This window comes from Lissotriton helveticus, chromosome 11 (genome assembly GCF_964261635.1).
Source record: "Lissotriton helveticus chromosome 11, aLisHel1.1, whole genome shotgun sequence".
Taxonomy (NCBI): domain Eukaryota; kingdom Metazoa; phylum Chordata; class Amphibia; order Caudata; family Salamandridae; genus Lissotriton; species Lissotriton helveticus.
The window spans coordinates 460,765,423-460,787,632 of NC_136072.1; the positions used below are offsets into that span (position 1 = coordinate 460,765,423).

General features: G+C 47.5%; 1 protein-coding gene across 1 annotated transcript in view; it reads left to right on the plus strand.

The window, feature by feature from the left end:
* Positions 1-22,210, plus strand: part of GIGYF2 (GRB10 interacting GYF protein 2) — a 1,757,193-nt gene that overhangs the window by 309,441 nt on the left and 1,425,542 nt on the right. Inside the window, exon 7 of the mRNA XM_078666006.1 lies at positions 16,066-16,106. Coding sequence (XP_078522132.1) covers positions 16,066-16,106 — 41 coding nt within the window. The remainder of the gene's footprint in view (positions 1-16,065; positions 16,107-22,210) is intronic.

The window sequence follows — 22,210 nt, forward strand, 5'->3', positions numbered from 1 at the left end:
TGACCCGGAGCCACCCTCCATGCAGGGATCACCACCGGGTGCCAGAGGTGGGGTGGAAAGTGTAGGATCCACAGGGCCCCAGCGGGCGGATTTCTCCCTCCGGTCCCGATTCCCCGCCTCCCTCGGGTCTAGGGCCGATTCAATGCCCCTCCGTCGCGGAGACAGTTGCACCCTGCACGGTCGGTCCGGGTAGGGCCACCGCCCAAGCAAGTCGCAGGCCCCGTCGTCGGGCTATAATGTGTCCCCCTGAGCAGGGTCGTGCTTCCTCCGGGCAGCCTCCACTCACAGTGTCCATGGATGGCCCTCCCAAAGCAGGCCTGTAGTGTCACGGCCGCTTCCGGGGGTATTGCGCCGGTGTAGGGCTCAGAGGCGCCCACAGGGATCACAGGCCTCAAAGCCGGGGCCTCGAGTAAGCCCCCTCGCTGTTGTGGGCGGAGCTCCGCTAGAACCCCACTCCCGGGCGGACCTCGCACCGATCACAGGATCTGCCGCCGCTCCAGGGGGCCGCCGCCGCCGCTCTCCACCAGACCCGCACTCCACTGTGCCCCACGCCGCGGCCTCAGGAACTCCGGAGCGGGCACGTCTCTACTCCGTAGTGGCAGCGATGCAGGGAGCCGCCATCTTGTCCCCAGCCGTCTCGGGAACCTCTCACCCCTCAGCGTCCGGTATATTCGGCGTAGCGGCGCTCCGACCCCACCGGAACAGACCTGTGGGTTGGCTCCGGGATCGACCCGATTTCCACGGGGATCCCGGGTCTAAATCAGGATGAAAGGCGGATTACAGGGCTGAGGGTCGGGAGCCTCGCTAGGCTGCGACCGTGTCCATCGGCTGCTAGCCACGCCCCCCCCAATGCCCACCTGATTACGCATTTTGTATTTCTATGCCCAATGTGCCTGCCGAAGATCCTGTTATGCTTTTTGCAGATGTTCAATACAAAAGGTATTCTTTTCACCTAATCTGGTGTGGTCTCTTTTTGTGATGTGCCTTGTGTGTCACCTGTGTGTACTGCTTGGATGCTTCACACATGTCCTCTGGAGTTTGGCCTGCCCGCTCTGCACTATGCTACACCATTTCGAACACTGGGACGCCCATGAGCAGTGGTTCTGCTCGAATAGCGACATACCCTGGTGCCAGCCAGGAACCGCAGATCCAGCACACTCTGCACCCGCCTAGCCTGTGCCTGAGTGAACAAAAACCACGAGGACGTCCCCCTGGCGATTGTGACCACGAATCCAGTGCCCAAGGACCCTCCTGAATGCTCCAGATGATGCCTGCAGCCTCACAACAAAGGACTCCTCCAACCGCGACCAGGTGAGGGTAAGATTTCCCGACACCCAAAGACACCCCGGTGCCCCACGGCCCCCTGTGCCCAACTCCTGGGTGGCTACCTAACCTCCAGCTTCCCAACATACCTCTCGAAGTGGTGGTCGCACCTGAAGAATCTACGTCCCAGAGTCTGCAGCCTTTGTTCAACATCCAGCTTTTCCATTGAAATCCATTGGGCGCCCGATGGCCCAAAAGCATCCTGCACCCAGCCACCAGAGTACCACTGGGAGTGCAGCAACTATACTATCTTACTTCCCACTGGCCCTGTGTAAGTGACCAGGATCTCGGCTCCCACAGCCTGCTAGCAGCCACCAACTTAAGGCCCACTATCCTCCATAGGATATCATTGAGCCTACTCACTCTGCACCAAGCTGCCCCTGTGCCGCTGAGGGTGTAACAACTGTACCTACCTGACCCTGGGAGACCCTTGAGTCTACCCCCAGAACCTTAACTCCGCCAGCCGAGTACTTACCCAAAGACCTATAACTTGATTTTCTCCATAGGGTAACATTGGCTGGGTTTCGCTCAGAATTTCTTCTAAGTGTCGAGTTTTGCAACTTTCAAATATTCCTTAAAAATCGTCCGAACATCAAAAACAAAATTACTCACCTGTGATCATGAGAGATCATAATGCTGGATCTTTGTGCCTAGCACTGACTCGCAAAAGTAATTATAACAGTGATTTCTCCAGTATTAGGGGTGTCTTTCATAGATTCACATGCTTGAATATTCCCCGTCGTCGAAGTGGGAGTCCCACGGTACATAAAAATAGCAATATTGCTAATATAACATAAATGATAATATCATAGAGTAATAAAAATAGAGATAATACACTGTAAACCTCTAAATGGTAACTTCCATAGGAAGACATTACAAGAGAAAAAACTCATTTGTAACATATCAGTGTCATTATGTTGGTCCAAACTGCAGCCAATCAGGCTCAAGCACCCTCTAGAACCTTCTCCTCAGAAGCTCAAGCCCTCAGATTTTCTACCGCACGTCGTGTGAAGGTAGTCTCCCTGAGCTCTGCTCAGTTTTCTTCAGAGTTTGTCTCTTCAACTTATTTTTTCCAGAATGTCAAGTAAGAAGTCTTTGTTTCGAGCTTGCTCTTCATGTGGGAAACTACGGTTGTTTGAGAAGGACCCCCACCAAAAGTGTATTTACTGCCTGTACCCTGACCACAAGGTGGATGAATGTAAATTCTGTAGAGCTCTTCCTTCTAAGACTCTCAGAGACAGGGAAGGTCGTCTTCTTATATGGTTGAAGCGCCTCCAAGATAAAGAAGATGTTCTGTCAGACGCAGTAAGTCTTCAGTCAGGCTGTTCCACTGTCCCTTCCAAGCGTGGGAGTGTTCAAGACTTGCCTTCTCCTTTTCTTCAGAAAAAGAAAAAGCTGGCTTTGCCTGTGGCACAATCTTCAAGTTCTATGCCTTCTGTGTCAACGCCCACGAGACCTGGCTCTCAGGCGTCTTGTCCAGGCTCTATCAGTATTCTGACAGTCTTGACACCCAGGTCGTCGACGGGCTCGTCGACGACCGTTCCGTCCACAAGATTGGCTTTGATGTCTTCGTCGACGACCTCTGTGACGACGACGTCTGCTTCCTCGTCGTCGACGACGGTGATGTCGACGTCCTCGGCGTCGACGAGAGCTACTACAATCCCGTCGACGATCCCTATTGTCTCGTCGGCGACGAAGTTGCCGTCGACGAAGAAAACCTCTTCGACGTCGAAGGATTCATCGTCGACGAAGGTCCCGTCGACGTCAGCCTCTCCGTCGACCACCTCGTCGACGTCGACATCGTCGACGAAGAAGGCAACGATGGTTTCGACGACGAGAGCCCCGTCGACGTCGAGTGCTCCGTCGACCAGCTCCACGACGACGGCGTCGTCGTCGAAGAAAGCGACACCGGTTCCGTCGACGAAGGTACCGTCGACGAAGGTACCGTCGACGACGATGCCGTCGACGACATTATCGTCGACGAAGATACCGTCGACGAAGACACCGTCGACGAGGCTGCCGTCTCCTCAGATCCCAGCAAAGAAGACTCCGTCGACGCACGTTCCGTCGACGACGATACCGTCGACGACGAATCCCTCAGTGGGCCCTACCTCGTCGACGATGGCGATTTCCTCAGCGGCATGTTCAGGATCCTCGTCAGGATTGGGTTCTTTTGCCACCATGCCTCTGGTACCACTGCCTTCCTTGACCTCTGGCAGGGACTCTTCTCTGCAGTTGCCACCTCCTGATCTCCAATTACCCTCACCTTTGATGGCAACTGATCACGAGACTGGATCTATGGGGGAAGAGGATGACGATGAAGCTCACAGTCCATCGGAGTTAATCATAAAATGTCAAGACTCCAGTTCTGACCAGGAGGAGGTGGAGGAAGTGGTCCAACCGGATGACCAATTGGTCCAGTTTCCTATGGCATCTTTCCCAGTTTCTTTGTTTTCAAACCTCCAGCATATGCTGGATGACTACAACCGAAGGTTTCCGCCTACCCCTCAGGGTACTCCAAGCCACGCTCCTGCGGAGGACTCCGGCCCTGCCACCCATCCGCAGTCTTTGGAGCAGCCTGCTTTGCCAGAGCTTCCCCGCCCTCACCCCCCTCTTATTCCGCAACCTGGTGCGCACGGGGTGGATGAGTCGGACAGTGAAGAAGGAGAATTACACCAGGATACTGACGATGAGCAAGATCCAGATATGGTGGATTACGACGACTATCGGATACAGACACCTTCTCCGCAACAGCCAGAGGCAGGTGATTCGCCTTCCATTGATACAGCAAGCTTCCATGTGCTGATGAATAAAGCGGCGGACCGCTTTAAATTGCCAAGAGAACAGCGGCAAGAAGATTGCTTTCTCTACGATTTCAAAAACAAACCATACAAACAAATTCACACCATACCAATCATAGAATTTGTATGGAAAGAAGGGATGAGGATTATGAATTCTCCAAACTCCTTGCCGGCACAAGTCCCTCGCCTGGAAAGGAAGTACAAGGCTCCTGCAGGTTCTCCTGCTTGTTTGCTGTCGCACCCCAAACCAGACTCGGTTGTCACACAGGCGGCACAGCGACGATCCCGCAATCCGGCGACTCCTCTCACTACTCCACCGGATAGAGAGGGTCGACGTTTGGACGCCATTGGGAAGAAATTTTCCACCATGTCCTCTACGTCTGTACGCGCTGGAAATGCATTGGCCATTCTAGGTCGTTTCGACAGGCAAATGTGGTCTGACATTTCCGCATTCGTTTCACTAATTCCAGAAGCGTCCAGAGCGGAAGCCCAGCAAGTTCTCCAGGATGGCATGAGGGCGTCAGAGGAAATGATTGACTGTGCGATTGATGTGGCGAGTACGGGATTTCGCATCCTCGCCAGTGCTGCGGCTCTCCGCCGCCAGGGCTGGCTTAAATCCACTTCTTTCCGACAAGAAGTCCAGTCGAAGATACTCGACATGCCCTATGACGGTGAATCTCTTTTTGGCGCTCACATTGACGAGGCGCTTGAGTCAATTAAAAAGGACACCGATACAGCAAAATCGCTAGTCTCTTTACAATTTAAGAAGCAGCCCTTTCGTGGCGCCCGTGGAAGAGGTTCGTCTTCCACAACTTTTCGAGGAGGACACACTCAGTACCGCCAATTCAACCAAGGCAATCAACGTTACTCCTCCCAGCAGTCTACTCGCCAAAATCAGTCAAGACCCTATAAAGGAAAACCTACTTATAGGGGTGCCAACAACAAACGCCAGTGACTCTCATGTCACACAAGGAGTTGGAGGGAGAATCTCGCAGTTTTATTCCCAATGGTCTCTGATAACATCGGACCAATGGGTATTGGACATTGTTCGCAAGGGTCATGCCTTGGAGTTCACAGAGATTCCTCCTCATTCTCCGCCATCAGGCCCGCCACCTCCCCATTTGCTAGAATTGCAACATCAAGTTCGTCTTCTCATACTAAAAGGTGCAGTCGAAGTGGTTCCTATATCACAACAAGGGACAGGTTTCTACTCACGTTTTTTCCTCATTGCCAAGAAGACGGGAGAGTGGCGGCCTATACTGGATTTGAGGGCGCTCAATTTCTTTCTAAAACAGCAGTCTTTCCGCATGCTCACATTGTCAGAAGTCTTGCGGCTTCTCTGCAGCGGAGATTTCCTGTCCACGATAGATCTGCAAGACGCCTATTTTCATGTGCCGATTCTGCAACAACATCGCCAATTCCTGAGGTTCAAGGTGGGCACTGTCCATTACCAATTCAAGGTGCTGCCTTTCGGCCTGCGTTCAGCGCCTCGTGTTTTCACGAAGGTCCTGGCCCCAGTCATGGCTTATCTACGTCTTCAAGGAGTGCAGATTTTTCCTTATCTGGACGATTGCCTCCTGAAATCTCCGTCTCCTCTTCAGCTGGCTCACGACACAAGTCTCTGCCTGCGGACTTTCGAGTCACTGGGGTTGACCATCAACGTGGACAAGTCACATTTAACACCATCACAAAGGAGGAACTTCCTGGGTGCCATTCTCGACACGGAATTATCAAAAGCCTTCGTTTCCCAAGAACGACAGGTGAAAATAGTACGTCTGGTCACCCTCATCCGTTCAAAACAGTCAGTTTCTGTGCGCATGTTGAAGTCCTTTCTGGGGATGGCGTCGTCCTGCATCGCTCTACTCCCGAATTGCAGGCTCCGCACTCGCCCTATTCAGGAGGAACTAGACCTGCAATGGCGCCAAGTGTCAGGATCCTTCAACGATCTAGTGAGAGTCTCGTCTCGCATGAAAGACAGTCTCCTTTGGTGGAGAGAACCTTCCAACCTAAACGAAGGAGTTTCCTTTCTGGCCCTTCCTCCGGATCTAACACTGACCACAGATGCATCCATGGAGGGTTGGGGAGCTCATCTCCTAGACCTTTCAATCAAAGGAAAGTGGACTCCGTCACAACGAACATGGCATATCAACAGATTGGAGCTGCTGGCGATCTTCCTTGCTCTCAGATCTTTTCTGCCAGTAGTGCAAGGAGAGTCCGTGCTGGTTCAAACGGACAACACAACCAGCATGCACTACATGAACAAACAGGGCGGCACAAGATCTCAGCCCTTGTCTCGGCTAGCTCAGAAGATCTGGAACTGGGCTCTTCGCCATCGAATCTCCCTGACGGCGGTCCATCTGCCGGGGGTTTCAAACATACTAGCGGATTCGTTGAGCAGGTCCACATCATCGACCCACGAGTGGGAGCTTCATCAAGAGACTCTGGACATGGTGTTCCGCCGATGGGGTCGTCCCCTGATGGACCTTTTTGCCACTCCACTGAATCGGAAGTGCCCCGCCTTTGCGAGCTGGCATCCTCATCCGGGGTCCAGCGGCAACGCCCTTCTCATGAACTGGAGCGGCCTGTTCGCCTATGCATTTCCTCCCATTCCATTGGTGCCGAGGACGTTGTGGAAGATGCGCAGGCAACCCTGCCACTTGATACTGATCGCACCTCGTTGGCCCAGACAGGCTTGGTTCTCAGAACTTCTTCTGTTGTCCCAATGCACGCCCATTCGTCTACATCCACGTCCGGACCTTCTGTCCATGGACGAGGGCCAAGTCTGCCATCCAGACCCGACCACTCTTCAGTTATGGGCATGGAACCTGAATACCTCGAATTCGCGAACTTAGAGATGCCCCAAGAATGCAGAGAGATTCTAGCTTCTGCTAGAGCTTCCTCAACTGTTCAAACGTACAAACTAAAGTGGAAACGGTTTTGCCATTGGTGCGCAAAAGCAAATGTCCATCCACTCACTTCTGCCCCGGAACAGCTGTTGCCTTTCTTTCTAAGCCTTGCTCAGTCTGGCCTCTCTCATGCCACCTTGAGGGTCTTTCTGGCAGCTATTTCACGTTTCAGGCATGATGGCTCAACCTCTCTCTGCTCATCCAGAATTATCAGACAATTCTTTAAAGGTCTCTTCAGGAAGTTTCCTCCTATCAGACGCCCGCCTCCGGCATGGCAACTCAACGTGGTATTGTCACAGCTCATGAAGCCTCCTTTTGAGCCAATCCACAGAGCAGACAACAAATTTCTTACCTGGAAGGTCGTTTTGCTTTTGGCCTTAACATCTTCTCGCCGTGTGAGCGATCTTCATGCTTTCACAATCAAGCCTCCTTATTTGCAATTCAAACCCGATGGAGTATCTCTTCGTACCAATCCCTCTTTTTTGCCAAAAGTGCCTACAGATTTCCATCTGAACGAACCTGTCTTCTTGAAGACTTTCTTCCCGAATCCACAGTCACCGGCAGAACAACGCCTTCATTCCTTAGACATCAGTCGTTGTCTAAAGTTTTACATTTCAAGAACTGCCCCTTTCCGCAAATCAGATCAACTTTTTGTAGCATATGGAAGAATGCGAAGGGGACATTCAGTGACAAAACAAACACTTGCAAGATGGCTCTCAGCAGCCATATCCTACTGTCACCAACAAGCTGGCAAGCCTTTACAGTGTCCTGTGAAGGCACATTCGACGAGAGCGATGGCGTCTTCCACCGCCTTGTTTGCCGGAGTGCCTCTACACCAGATTTGCCGGGCGGCAACGTGGTCGAATAGGCACACCTTTACCAGACATTACTGTTTGGATTCCATCAATGAGGCGGATACCGCAGTGGGGCAAGCAGTGCTTCGCCATCTCTTTAAATAAGGTGAGCCTCTGTTCCCTCCTCCTTTTTCTTCTGTGATTGCTATATGCTTTTAAGCTATGTGTTTACTTCTTGTGAAGATGCTTGCAATCCCAGTGCTAAGGAGTTACTGCTATCTATTCTATTCAAGCATGTGAATCTATGAAAGACACCCCTAATACTGGAGAAGAACTATTGTTACTTACCTGTAAACAGGTGGTTCTCCAGTATTGGTGTCTTTCATAGATTCACATGCGACCCACCCTTCCTCCCCTCAGAGGCTCTCTTCTCCTCATACGCTATTATTACTAGTGCTACGAAAATCTGAGGGCTTGAGCTTCTGAGGAGAAGGTTCTAGAGGGTGCTTGAGCCTGATTGGCTGCAGTTTGGACCAACATAATGACACTGATATGTTACAAATGAGTTTTTTCTCTTGTAATGTCTTCCTATGGAAGTTACCATTTAGAGGTTTACAGTGTATTATCTCTATTTTTATTACTCTATGATATTATCATTTATGTTATATTAGCAATATTGCTATTTTTATGTACCGTGGGACTCCCACTTCGACGACGGGGAATATTCAAGCATGTGAATCTATGAAAGACACCAATACTGGAGAACCACCTGTTTACAGGTAAGTAACAATAGTTCTTACTGTTAACCCAATTTTCCCCCATAGGAATATATTGTCTGGTTTTTGCCAGACTTTCTTCTAAGTGTCGATTTTCCAAACTTAAAAATATTCCTTAAAAATCGCCTGTGTAACAAAAACAATTTCTTTCAACTGTTTACAGAAAATGCACCAGGGCTGAATCCAGGATCCAGCCCGGAGTAAGAAAAACATTTGCAAAGTGATTTTATGGTATTTACTTAAAACTTCCCATTGAGCTCAATGTTATATTGTGTTTAACTTGTGTTGCATATTGTAACAACTAACCATTGCATCTAAAAGTCTATTGCTATCTGAAAGTATTCAATTGCAACATCTCATTCTGAGAAAGTATTTGATACCTACTGTGGTTCTAAAATAAAGTAAATATATATTTTTATATACAAAACAATTGGCCTAGAGTTCAGTTCTTGAGTGTGTGAGACCATTTGCTGACTGAGTGTGTACAACAAATGCTTTACACTGTCCTCTAATACTGCCTTACTGCTCCACCAAGCTGCCACTTTAGAGAGTAAAGTTATATCTAACTTTAGCCTATGCCATACCTCTGGGGACTGTGGACTCTGTGCACTATATACAGAGGCACTTTCTTACAGTAGGGTCGTCATTTTTTCGTTGAGATCAGCTTTCAGTTGGTCCATGGAGGACCGTAAGTCAGGTTTGATTTCTAGGCATAGTTCGGCTTTGAAGTCACGTAAGGTGGCCACCAGGTCCTCCCGTGTAAGTGTCATGTTCTGCGGGTGGACGGTCTCCGATGGAGGGTGTCCTTTTCCGATGCTGCAAAGTAGCGGGAAACTTTGCTTGGGGCTTTCTTAGGAGGCATAAGGGCAATGCCCAGCACAGCGTGTGATCAGATGACTCTGGATCGCTCTAGTGTGTGGGCGCCGGGGACCGGGTATTGACCCTGTGATCGCCCCACGTGTTGATGTCAGGCCCCTACTGGGTGGTGCGGTCTGGCCGCCATATTGGAGTCCAGCAGGGAGAAGCACGGTCTAGCAGGGAGGTGGTGGCCTCCAGATGGTCTGACCCCAAAGAAGCCAAGTAATCTTCAGGTGGAGTTTCTTCACTCTGTACCGATTATCCCCTGGTCATGGCGTAAGGCAGGCGGTAGACTCTGATTTTTCCAGCTGCTTTGCCGCCATCTTAGAGATTCATTCCTCGCGGACACCGGATGATACCGGTACACCTTGAAGCTAGTACACGCCAGAATTAAGTTCAAGATCGTGATACAGCCGGCAAAATACCTCCATCCCCCGTGAAGCACGCTGCCACACGTAGCCTTCTAAGGACTACTGCACCTCCATAAGCTCTGAACTATCCGAATGCCTGTAACTACCCACGACATCCTACTTCATGTTACTTGTACTTTGCTGCACCCAAGCTCAAATATTGGGAATCTCAGGTGCCCGGATGCCCTCGAGAGGCCTGCCCGCAACAGATTCTTACAATATCCGAACGCTTAATAATCAGAGATTTAAGCTGACACACGCTTCTTTCCATAAATTCACGTTGCTCATACTATGTCCTGATGATGATCTCAAGTATATGAGATCGATACGCCGTCGACCACTTAAAGAAAAAACCTCATTCCTGTATTCAATTGATTTAAGATTTTTTACTGTCATTTTTTAATGCAATGTATTTTTAAATGTTCACTATCACTCCCCTCACTTCACGCACTTTCACAATTATGTGTGAGCACTGGATCTATCACTTACGTATATGATACTCTATTTATGACAATAATAAATGAGTTGTCATTGAAAACCTTGTGTCCTAACATATATTAAGTTCTACAGTCCTGTGGCAATGTATCTTGAGTAACATTTTAATTGAATCATTAATAGCCTAGGCTACCTGAGGACCTTTCTTGGCCCCTACCATACCTCTGTCTCTTACACCGTCTTACGACCTCCGGTCTCAACTCTGGGGTACCCTTGTTTCTAAAACACAGCCATCTTGGAGTGCGGCATAATGCTCACAGGCTGACTCCGCCAGCCCCTCCACGTGCAAAACTGATGTTGGAGAAGAGACTGACCCGCATGAGGCATTCGTTTAAAGCTGCCAACTCGCCGTCCGCCGTTACCGCGTTCAGTTCGTTGAGTGCTCCGCAGCTCCTCCGGTCTGCTGTGATTCAGCCGCAGGCATTCCAGACCTCGTCCACGGGTCCACCGAGGTCGCGGGACGAGTTAGGTGATTTCAGCGCCCTCCTGCAGCTTCGCATGGTCGGGGTGGTCTCAGCACCATCCGCGGTGAAGCTCAGTTCCACCAACACAGTTCTCTCCTTGGTAGAAAGGCCTATAGGGCGTCCAGTTCGGGCCGCTACGCCATTTTGAAGGCGGCCTCGGAGAACCCGGCGCATCAGATTTGGGGGTATTTACCAGTCACGGTCCTCCACGGCCAGCCACTTGCAAGGTTTTTGATGAGTCCCTGGACACTGCTGGCTGCAGGCATGTAGAGTAGTGCTCACTACATGCTGTGGAAACACTATGTGGCAGTCGTCGGGGTCCGGAGCTGAAGCGGCAGCTCGGCCATCTTATTTGGCCACGTCCCCCTAAATAATAATTTTTAAACAAATTGGTCTGTCTTTGAGTGTGTGACAAAATTTCTTGCCTTAGTGTGCATAACAAATGCTTAACGCTACTCTCTTATAAAGCCTTACTGCTTGTCCACACTACCACAAATAGAGATTAAGGTGCTATCTACGTTTACCTCTGCCTACCTTTGGGATTCCACTGGACTCTGTCCACACTATTCCTCATTTTGGAATAGTATATACAGAGCTAGCTTCCTACAAGGCACCACCCCATCCAGCATCACCATGCTGACAAGTACCGCTTCCTGGTGAAAGGTGCACAGGTTTGCTGAATGAAACCTGAAGTCGTTTTCGTTACTGGCAATGTCTACTGGTGCCTGAAAGCTTCCAGGCCATCAGGGACACCTCTCCTGTCAGTATTAACGGATGCTACTCCCCTGAGGGCCCTGGAGCATCGTATGGGACCAAGGAAGGAGGGGACAATCGCACACCAGCTTCCCCAGCATCTGGAACCAAGTCTGCGATTTCTACAGAGCGATGACTATGAGCACCTGTGCCAATTGGTGGGATATCTGAGTTGCTACCCTGGAAATAAGGACGAACAGAGGAAATGCGCAATTCAGAGTTGCTGTACAGTCCTTCGAATGAGCATCTGTGGCCCTCGCTAAGGGGTCCGGCCTCCAGCTGAAGAAAATCTCTGGTTGGCGACTCAGTCTGGAGGCAAACAGGTCAATCACTGATGGGCCCCACATCGAGTGAATCATCCGAAACCGTGACGGATGGAGCTGCCAATCGCTGTAGTCTTTCAGGAGTTTCTAGTCCTCTACCGTGTTGGACTGACCCGGAATGTTCTCTGCTAACGTTGAAATCAGGTGACTGAGGCAATAATGACAGAAATCCTTAGCGATCTCCACCAACACTGGAGACCTTATGCCTCCCGATTTGTTGATGTAGCGTACAGCCGATATGTTGTCCATTCGAAGAAGGATGCATCAAGATACTGACTTGGGAGAAAATGCGACTCGCGAAGGACCCTGCTAGAAGTTCCAGGCAATAGATATGGAGGGACAATTCCTGAAGAAGCCATCTGCCCCCTGTGGATACCTCTCCACAACGAGGCCCCAAGCCCAAACTACTGGCATCAGAGACTATTACCATTTCTGGGAGAGATCCGAAGATAGCTCTGCCGTTCCTGGCATCCACGTGGCCCAGCCACCAGCAGAACTCCACCGCGAAGCCCTCCGTTAGTGGAAATCGATCTGTTGAAGACCATCCCTTCTGAAGAATGGTGTATCTTCAGGCTTTGTAAGGCCCGATAATGAAGGGCTCCCGGAAAAGTGGCCTGTATCAAGGAAGCCAGGAAACCGGCCCAGCGAGCGATGGCTCGTAATGATACCACCTGTTTGGACAAAGTCAACTTCAGTTCGTTCTTCATGTCGTACAACTTGGATTTGGGAAGTTTCAACTGTGCCGTCTGAGAGTATCATGAACCCAAGGAATTCTGTTGACTGGGCTGGTCAAACAACTGACTTTGACCTGTTGATGACCAACCCCAGCTCCTGTAGCAGGGAAATAGTCATCTGTAGATGAAGAGAGGCCAGGGATAGCGACATAGCCATTCAAAGGATGTTGTCTAGATAAGTTATCAAGCATATTCCCTGCAACCTGAGATGGTCCACTCCCGGCTTCATTAGCTTGGTGAAGCACCATCGAACCGAAGAAAGCCCAAAAGGAAGGGCCAAGTATTTCCGCCACCTGCCCTCCCGCCGGAATTGCAGAAAGCGCTGGTGTAGAGGAAAGATCGGAATGTTTAAGTATGCATCTTTGAAGTCCAACAGGACCATCCAGTCTCCTTCCTGCAGTCAGTACGCCAACAGATGGACGCCTTCCATCTTGAAATGTTTGTATGTGAAGAAGTGGTTGAAGTCCTTCAAATTCAAGACCCATCTGTGTCCACCTCCCCTCTTCTGTACCAGGAAAACATTGCTGCAGAAGCCTACGGTGCTGTTGTCCAGTATGCCACTGCTTTCTTCTGTAACAAGTCTCCTATTTCCGCATCTATAAATGCGCTATCTTGTTGGGAAATATGTAACTGATGGGGGAGGAACTCTTAGTGTGGAGTCTGATAAAAAATAAATCTGTGGAAGCCCTGAATTGTCTGCAGGGCCCACGCATCTTGTGTAATGGACATCCATGTGTGTAGAAAGTAACGGACACGACCTCCCAAAGGAATGAAAGAAGTATTGAGAATCCTTACCAGAGGTAATTTGAGGCTGTAAGACTGCTCTATGACCGCCTCGATTGAAGCAACTGCGGGAGAAGCTCTGCCTGGTGGGGTAGAAGGTGCCACCTCTGGTGGTGTCCTGCCAAAAGGTGCACACATACTTGAACATATCCGTAAATAAATCTGTCCTCGAGGAGGAGACCGTCAGCCAAGTCGCCCGCTTCTGCGAAGGACAGTTCTGTCAGGTTGATATTCATTCAAATCAGCAATGACTTGAGCTTTTCGGTGAAGACAACGCAGTTGGCGTTCTCTAGAAAACAGATCAAACGCGGAGTCCAGCCTGCTTAAATGTCAGTATCCACAGGCGAACCCGTGTCCTTAGCTGCGAGATCCATCTCTAAGATTTTTGCAAGAGGTCCAGCCATAGCCAATAGTTTATGCTGTGCTGTCAACCGCGCCATGCACGGTCGATAACCTTCAGGTCCTTGACAAATTTCTTAAGGAATGCCAACATGCTAGGGTCAATGTCTTGGGTTTCAGCTAATTTGTCGGGAATGTCACGACAGGGACATTGTCCGCAAGGGGCTGCAAACCCCTTTATCAAAACTTTTATGCAGGTTCTTGTGGAAATACTCAGCAACTTCAGGGGTTGGAGCCCAGTCGGAGAACCGAGGGGGGGACAATGTTCTGGGGGTTGAAATCAAAGGGGGGTAGATATTTGCAAAATAGGGACTGAAGGTTTGACAAAGTGCAATTTTGTTGTTGTTCATATTAGAAGAATTATGAACCAAAGAATCGGTATCTGTGTCTCTGGCCACCTTGCGCTTTGGTGGCGCACTTGCTGGAACAGAAGGGGCAGAATAATTATGACCCCCTGAAGGAGCTGGAGGAAGATAGGCTAAAGCTTTTGCGTGAGGCCATGAAGACGACTTGGCTTTTGTCAGCTTGTCTGGAGGGTCTGGTAAAGATCCTGAACTATCTGGAGACTGCAAACCATGGCGCTTGGCGACGTTCTCCAACTGTGCAGTAATTGGTTTCAGGGCGTCCGCCAAAGCTGGGTTAACAGTATTGGGAACAGCCATCTCAATGGCCTTATTGACTGACTGTTGGACCAAGTTATCTAAGGCATCCACCAACTTGTCCTTTAAGTAGGGTCCTTGCTGCTCCTCATAATAACCATATTCATCCTCCTCGAAAGTGGCCCACTCCTCCATTCTGGGAAATAAGGAATAACACTCACTTGAAAGCCAAGTCAATTCCAATGGTATTAGTCAGAGGAGAGCCAGCCCTCAGTGCACTGAGATAAATGGGGAAGAAAGGCTCCTCAGCAAAGCTGAGGCAGAAAATATTACAGCCCCAGACTAAGGTTGTCAAAAGAGCCAAATATCTATAAACCTGCAGTCAGCTCGGGCCAAACTCGAATTATTTCATCCAGAGAAGGCGTCCCCACCACACAGCGAATGCAGATTATCTGTGTGGAGTCTGGCGTTAAAAGAATGTCGGACGAGGAGGAAAACGTCATATAGCCCAAAAGGAGCTCAAATATAGCCCAATTGGGCTACGCACGTCTAGCATCTTTATAATAATAAAAATGCTTGCGGGCCCGATGACTGAAGGCTCCACAGCGATACTGGAAAGGCGGCAAACGCTGCTGGCATATGCCGGTAAATTTGCACACAGGAGATAACTGAAGCAACCAACAGGAACATGCAAATGAGAGCGGTCGTGTATGGCGCAGCCAGAAATTGCTATTGTACAATGTATGGCACAATATATACCAGTGTGATAACAGGGAAACAAGCAGTAAATGCAATTAACAACCATATGCACGTAAGCACAACAAAGAAAGGCACTTAACTGTGTCTGTGAGCAGCAAAGAAAGAGGCTCGCAATATGTAAATGGGTCCTACTTATATGGACTGAGAGATGGTGATTGGTGGTTAGACAACATAGTATCATGAGAAATTTAGTTTATAACTTGTTTGAATGTTTTACATTGACTGCTGACATTTTACAGTAAAAAGAAGCAATAATAGAGACCCTGGGGTGATAACGCGCTATATAAATTGGGGTGATAACGCGCTATATAAATTGAAATAAATAAAATAAAATAAATAATCCAAAGTCTCCGGTCCTGTAATAGAATTACGTAGCAATTGATGAATGTGGTTATGAATGAGACCCCACTGCCTCAGTTCTGTAGGAGTTTAGATACTGCTTGGAACGAAGTAATTTTGCTCAAGTTTTAGTCTGTTAATATGCAGCTGCTGGGGTGAAATTTGCTACAGTATTGGTTGGAAATATCAGTGTTTGAGTCATTTCACCCAGACTTTGTTTTCGGAGGGAGCTTTGGGGCCTGAGAGATCAATCACATGCTGCAGTTCATTGTACTGAAAGTGAACTGTCAGAGGTTGCTCAAGTTGCACGGTTTTCTTAATACTTAGTGGGCAATCTTGGTAGATATTTCCCACATGTTGAGGGAATGTGCCTTTATGAAATGTTCAAAATGTATTGTGGACTGCTCTCCTCATTGAGAATGTGCGCATTCTGCTGAAGTTATAATGTGCTTCTGTTTCCTGCTTGGATGGAAATGATAGGAAACATTATTCCTGCTTGTAGAGGGCTGAATAACTGATAATCACATTTCATTTTTCCTTTTTCCCCAGGGGAGACAGAAGGTTTGAAAAACCCGCTCGAAAAGAGCCAGGTAAGATGCAGTATGAACACCTTTGCAGATGTGCTCCTGCCAGGTGGCAGCATTTGTTTTGTAGACAAACTGATTGTAATTGAGATACATTGTGTTTAATATAGCTGTGTGTTTGCGTGTGCTGGTGACCAAGGCTGCATACTGCTGCCTTGAACGCCTCTTTTAAGTATTGATATGTACTTTGAGAAAATGTTTACTATGTGATTGTGTGGAAATTTGGGTCTGTCAACTACTCCGATCACTGTGGTATTCTTCACTGCTATGTACTCTTGCATTGTATTATGCGAGATATGAGCCAGTTACATAGGTATTGTCTTATCTGAATTTTTGCTAAGGATTTAATACTGCTATACTGTGTTCTATCAAACCTCTCAGGTGTACTGTTAGAGAATGTATTAGGGTGATCTCTTGAGCTCTGAGTGGTGCATACGTGCCCGTCGCTCATATTTATTTAGAGGTTGAGTATTAAATGTGTTATTAATGAAATAGATCGTGTATACCATATGATTAAGTAATTAGAACTTTTATACTGTGAGCATGTTCAGTAATCTTGGTATATTATGTAGTTCATGGAGATGGTTCTGGGCATGTCTGAGGATTTGTTACTGATCTAAAACCCTCACTAAGGTTTTTGTGATTGCTTTGTTTCTAGTGAGATGCTTTTTGTATCCTTTTTGTGTTAGCAGTATATCTATTGCACATTGTCAGCATGGATACTAGCCAGTTTGTGAGAGTACTAGATACATTTCACATGTATGTTTTAAGTCTGTGAACTAGTAATGCAACATTTATAGAATGATTGTATGCAATTTTTAAGTTTCTGTTCTATGATGGTTTATTATATTGAAGTGGTGTATGATGTAACGGAGTCCAAGTGTCTGTGTATGCTGTCAGTGAGGACCATAGTGAGGGCCAAGTCTATAGTGTTTGGGTGACCTGGTTCAATACGGATTGGACATTTTTTGTATGCTATTAGAGTGCATTGCCTGCAACACTTTTACAATGCAAGTGTGTTCTAGTGAGATGACTTGAATATTCAGACTGCATGTTCTTTTGAGAGTTCGCTTGCGTACTGTGAGTATATGCACAAGTGGAAAGTCTTATATTGTGAGGGTATATACTAGATAAACGCGTCTTGTGTGCTGCAAGGAAATATGCTATTGAAACTATTTGTGTTTCTGTGAGGTCCTGAAAGTTGTATACTAGCAAGATGATTTGTATACTGAGTGTTTACTATAGGAAGCTGGCTTTTTATACAGTGAACCAAAACAAAGTACACTGTGTAAAGAGTCCAGTTTACCCATGTTTGTAGAGGCAAAAATAACACTAAATGCTCTCTTGGTGGTTGTGTGGATAATCAGTTTAGGTTCATCAGAGGGTAGTGCTAAGCATTTGTTGTACTCACAGAGGTAATAAATGAGAGATGCACTCGAGAATAAATCCGAAACCAATTTATAAAAAGTTCTATTTTTATTGAAATTTTGATACCCAGAACATTGTTATCAAGTAGGTGCTTTTTAAATTATGGATTGCAGAGTGGAAAGGTCGGTTGAGCTCTGAGCGTCCTAGGGCCTTGCGGTTGTTGGTCTCGCCAGTTGGGGCTTCAAGAAATAGGACTGATTGGCCAATCTGGAACTGGGTCTCTGTGGTACTGACGTCCCTAGACGGGTGCTCAGTTCTGGTGCTGTAAGAGTCCAGACTGGTCTTAAACAGGCCTTTGCTGCAGCAAGGGGTCCTTTACCTCGGGCATTGGTCCTATCCAGCTCCGGTTGATCCTGGTATCCTCCCACAGACCTTCAGAAGCCCAGGTACCTCTTCCTTGAGGGCTACTGCATCAGGCTGGCCGGAGAGCGGCAAATTGGTGAACTGGACTTTGCTTTTTTTGGTGATGTGGACTGCATTGGAGTAGCACCTCTACTCCAAGGGAGATTGCTGGCAACTTGTGAAGGGCTGGCAGTCTACCTGAGGTTCTTGGTAGTAGTTCAGTTGCAGGATGAGTCACTCTGTCACGATTGTCGAAACTGGTGCAGGCAGGGTTTCGCACCAAAAGTCCAGTGCAGTCTTCAGTTCTCATTGTCTTGCGGCTTTTCTTTAACATCTTTTTGATCAGTCGAATTGAGGTCCTGGCAAAGTGAAATGATCTCTTGTTTGTGTATCATAATGATACCTAAACATGAGAGCATATATCACTGTGTTTGGCTCATAGATCTGTACATCATTGCTGACAGCCAGTCCTAGTCTCAAGAACTTCTATGTACACCTACAAGACTGTATAACAGTCTGGTCATTTAGAAACATTTAGATCCAGCATCTTTTACGCAACTGTTAAAAACTATTTACAGATAGAATGGTACCTGAGTTTCACTACACTTGAGGAGGGTTGAACTGAACTGTGAAGGAAATAAAATACTTGATCCGCATTGTAAAATCTTCATTGATAGTCGCACTAGATTTTGTCTCGCTCCTACCTGATACTCAAGAACACTTTTTTTCCATGTGTAAGGAAGTATGCATAAATGGTAACACATGCATTTTAAACTCAAAATAATGCTTTGAAGCCTAAGTAAGTCTAGGTGTACCAAATAGCTAGTCTTTCTCCTTAATAAAATGTTACAATGAGGAAAAACAATTATGCATAAAAATGACTGCAGCATTACTTTAAGCTTGCCGCCTTAAGCAATATCATTGAAAACCTTGTAAGAAAGCAAGAAAAATGAAGCCAGATAGGCAGCCTCCCGTAATATCTCCTCTAACCAGAACTCTGCCTTCCCCTATCAGTTTATAGTACTGGACGTTTTATCACCTGCACTACAACAAGTACAAGAACAACGCAGCAGTTGCTTGTGTCAAACTCTGCACAGGGTAGAAAAGTTCACCCTACCATAAAGAGAGAAAAAAAGTAGTGGAGGAACACCAACCATATTGCCCCCCACTCATGCTCTCTAAAAAAAAAAAAAAAAAAAAGGTGGACCTCTCTTCAAAGGGTAACCCAGATTAGCGAAGAAAAAAAATGCTACGTAGTAATGGGGCAAGTTGAGAAAGGTGGCAAAAGTGATGGAGATATTACTGTGGGACAAACTCCCACTTCTATGGTGCATTGGTGTATGCTCTGCTCCTTTGAGCTATTATAGAAAACAAAGGTCCTAAGGATAATTCAATTAAATAAACAATAAAATTATAGACCGGAATCAGTGCTATAATCAAATTTCCTACACCCAGCCGGGTGAGGAAATATTTAATTTAAGATGAAAGAGAAATCAATTGACCTAGGGGAGGTCACTTACAAACATTTAGATAGGGCACAATCCTGTACCTATCCCAAAGTCAGAAAATATGTAGTGAGAAAAGTAAACAAGTCAATAAAAGAGTTTAGCAGGCAAAAAGCATTGGAGCCAACTGTCGCTTGCAAAATGTTACACAGTTTCAGCAAGCTTCGACATACAGTATCTACAGAACATTATGCAAATGGATTTACTGCAGAACTGTTTAAGCGTCGACGTTTCGATCCCCTGGCTCCTAATAAACCGGGATCATCACCAGGACTATATTAATCATTGCCTGTTTTAATTGCGAACGCCTGTTGGGGTAAAGAAGGGAGAAAAATAAGAAAACAACATAAGGCATCCGCCTAAGATTGTAGAAAATGTAACACGAATAATGTTGTATACCTGATTCAATGCCCCTGCAACAAAGTCTATGTTTGCCAAACGACACAGAAGATCAAAACGCGCATCTGCCAACATAGAAGTCGCATCAGGTGCCGAACGCTCCACTGGTGGAAAATTTCACGGATGCAAATCATTGAGAAGATGACATCCGTTGGACAGTACTGAAGGCACTGAAACTACCCCAAAGAGGAGGTAGCATGGCGAGTCTGCTAAACAAAGAGGAACTAAAATGCATAATAATGTTGGACTAGATCCGTAATGGATTAAACCGCACAGAGGATTGGACTTCCCTCCTTTGAGAAGTCATGTCTGACTGTCACATAGTCAGTATGTATACCACCCATACTGGCAGGATGGCCCCATAATGGACAATTATGAGAAGGGGTATTGCCTGCCAGATGATCTTTAACGCCGATTTAATATGTGACATTGTTTCACTTAATATGTATCATCGGTTCACTATAGCCAACTCTGGGAAATGGTTTATGGTATTACTGTATTAATACTAGAACTGTCAAATGTATACTCTTGTGTAAATACTTGTCATGTGTATAAATGTCTGGCATAACAGAATAGTCCCTCACTCCTATGGGCATGCACATTCTCCTGGAATCACCATAATAGCGGTGAGCACCCTCACACCAGTCACTGGTTCACCTTTCAGAATCACAATCACATCACTACAATATGGCCTCCACTGTAGCTGACGATACCCACGTGTCAGTCAACTATCAGGCCACTCTAATATGGCCGCCGTAGCTGTGCTGGAAACGGATAGTCTATCCTCTATTTCGGCATTCCACTAGCTATAGCCACCCGGAAGCTTGCCTTCCATCACAACACCCGCGGATTCCCGCTGCCTGAGATGAGGAGAGAGACCATCGAGTCTCCACCATCAGTTCACTGCCGCGTACTCTGCGACAAAAGGTAAGCGCTGGCCCGAGCCCCTGAATGCCGTAGGAGCATTGTTCTAAGCGTGACCTCCAGCACTTCTCACGGGGCGGACCACTCATTTTTGCCTTTTTTTCCAGCAAAAATACCGCCTAACTAAAACGGCTTCACAATCTCAGGAGCAACGCACTCCTAATACTGACCCCGACCATCGAGGAGGACTCACCCGTGGGCTCATGGCTGGTCTAAGCCTGACTCCGGCCACTGCAAGGTAATCATGTCCCCGCACCCGTTCACTCAAGGTTTCACGCGGCATCGGTCCACTTGTAATTCACACTGCGCTTCCTTTCTCAGGCACCCTAAACCCGGGCACCTTGATCATTTACAACAGCGTCTGACCCAGACCACCAATGGAATCTGGCAGGTCAGTGTTTTCCTCGGACTACTTATCGGCCTTCACAATATATGCATGACACTTAGTGCTCGCTTTAATGCAATCTCACTCATAGCAACGATCACGTGGCTAGCATCCGGGGTGAACCACCTCCGGAATTTTAGTATCCCAGCACCGATCCACTCACTGCGCCGCTTTTTACTCAGTTACTTTTTACTTAGTAATTCGTACTCCTCTATTTGCTCTTAATCACTTTTTTGCCAGTATCACGTTTTTTTACTGCGTCGGCCATCTATGCATCCCGTTTAAACCACCAAGGGGAACTGTAGTATCTTGCCACCTGTCCACTCACTGCGCCGGTTTTTAGCCAGTAATTTGTACTCCTATTGGCTTTCACTCGTTTTACTCACCGCGCCGGTTACATGTCCATCTCGGTTAAACCAGCTCGGTTAATTTAGCATCTTGGCACCTGCCCACTCACTGCGCCGCTCTATACCCAGTAATTTGTACTCCTCACTGGGCTCTAAATCGGTTTTTAATCCACCATCACTGTTCTGATCACCGTGCCGGCCAATTGTTCAGTATTCCAACGGCACAAGGTATGGTTAGACCACCTTGCATAATTCAGCACCTGCCCACTCACTGTGACGGTAATGAATTGGCCTTCAATTCATGGATTGGCCTTCATTCGCACCGGGCTGCGGCTCACCAGTGGGCCCCCACTTGCATGACTGTGCCCCGAACACGCCACATAGCCATAAACTAGGGTCACCTGTTTAATCACCAGTTGCCATTTAGCTGTGTATATGGACCTCGCTACTGAAAAAGAAATTCTACAATCTTAGGCGGATGCCTTATGTTGTTTTCTTATTTTTCTCCCTTCTTTACCCCAACAGGCGTTCGCAATTAAAACAGGCAATGATTAATATAGTCCTGATGATGATCCTGGTTTATTAGGAGCCAGGGGATCGAAACGTCGACGCTTAAACAGTTCTGCAGTTCTGCAGTAAATCCATTTGCATATTGTTCTGTACATACTGTATGTCGAAGCTTGCTGAAACTGTGTAACATTTTGCAAGCGACAGTTGGCTCCAACGCTTTTTGCCTGCTAAACTCTTTTATTGACTTTTTTACTTTTCTCACTACATGTT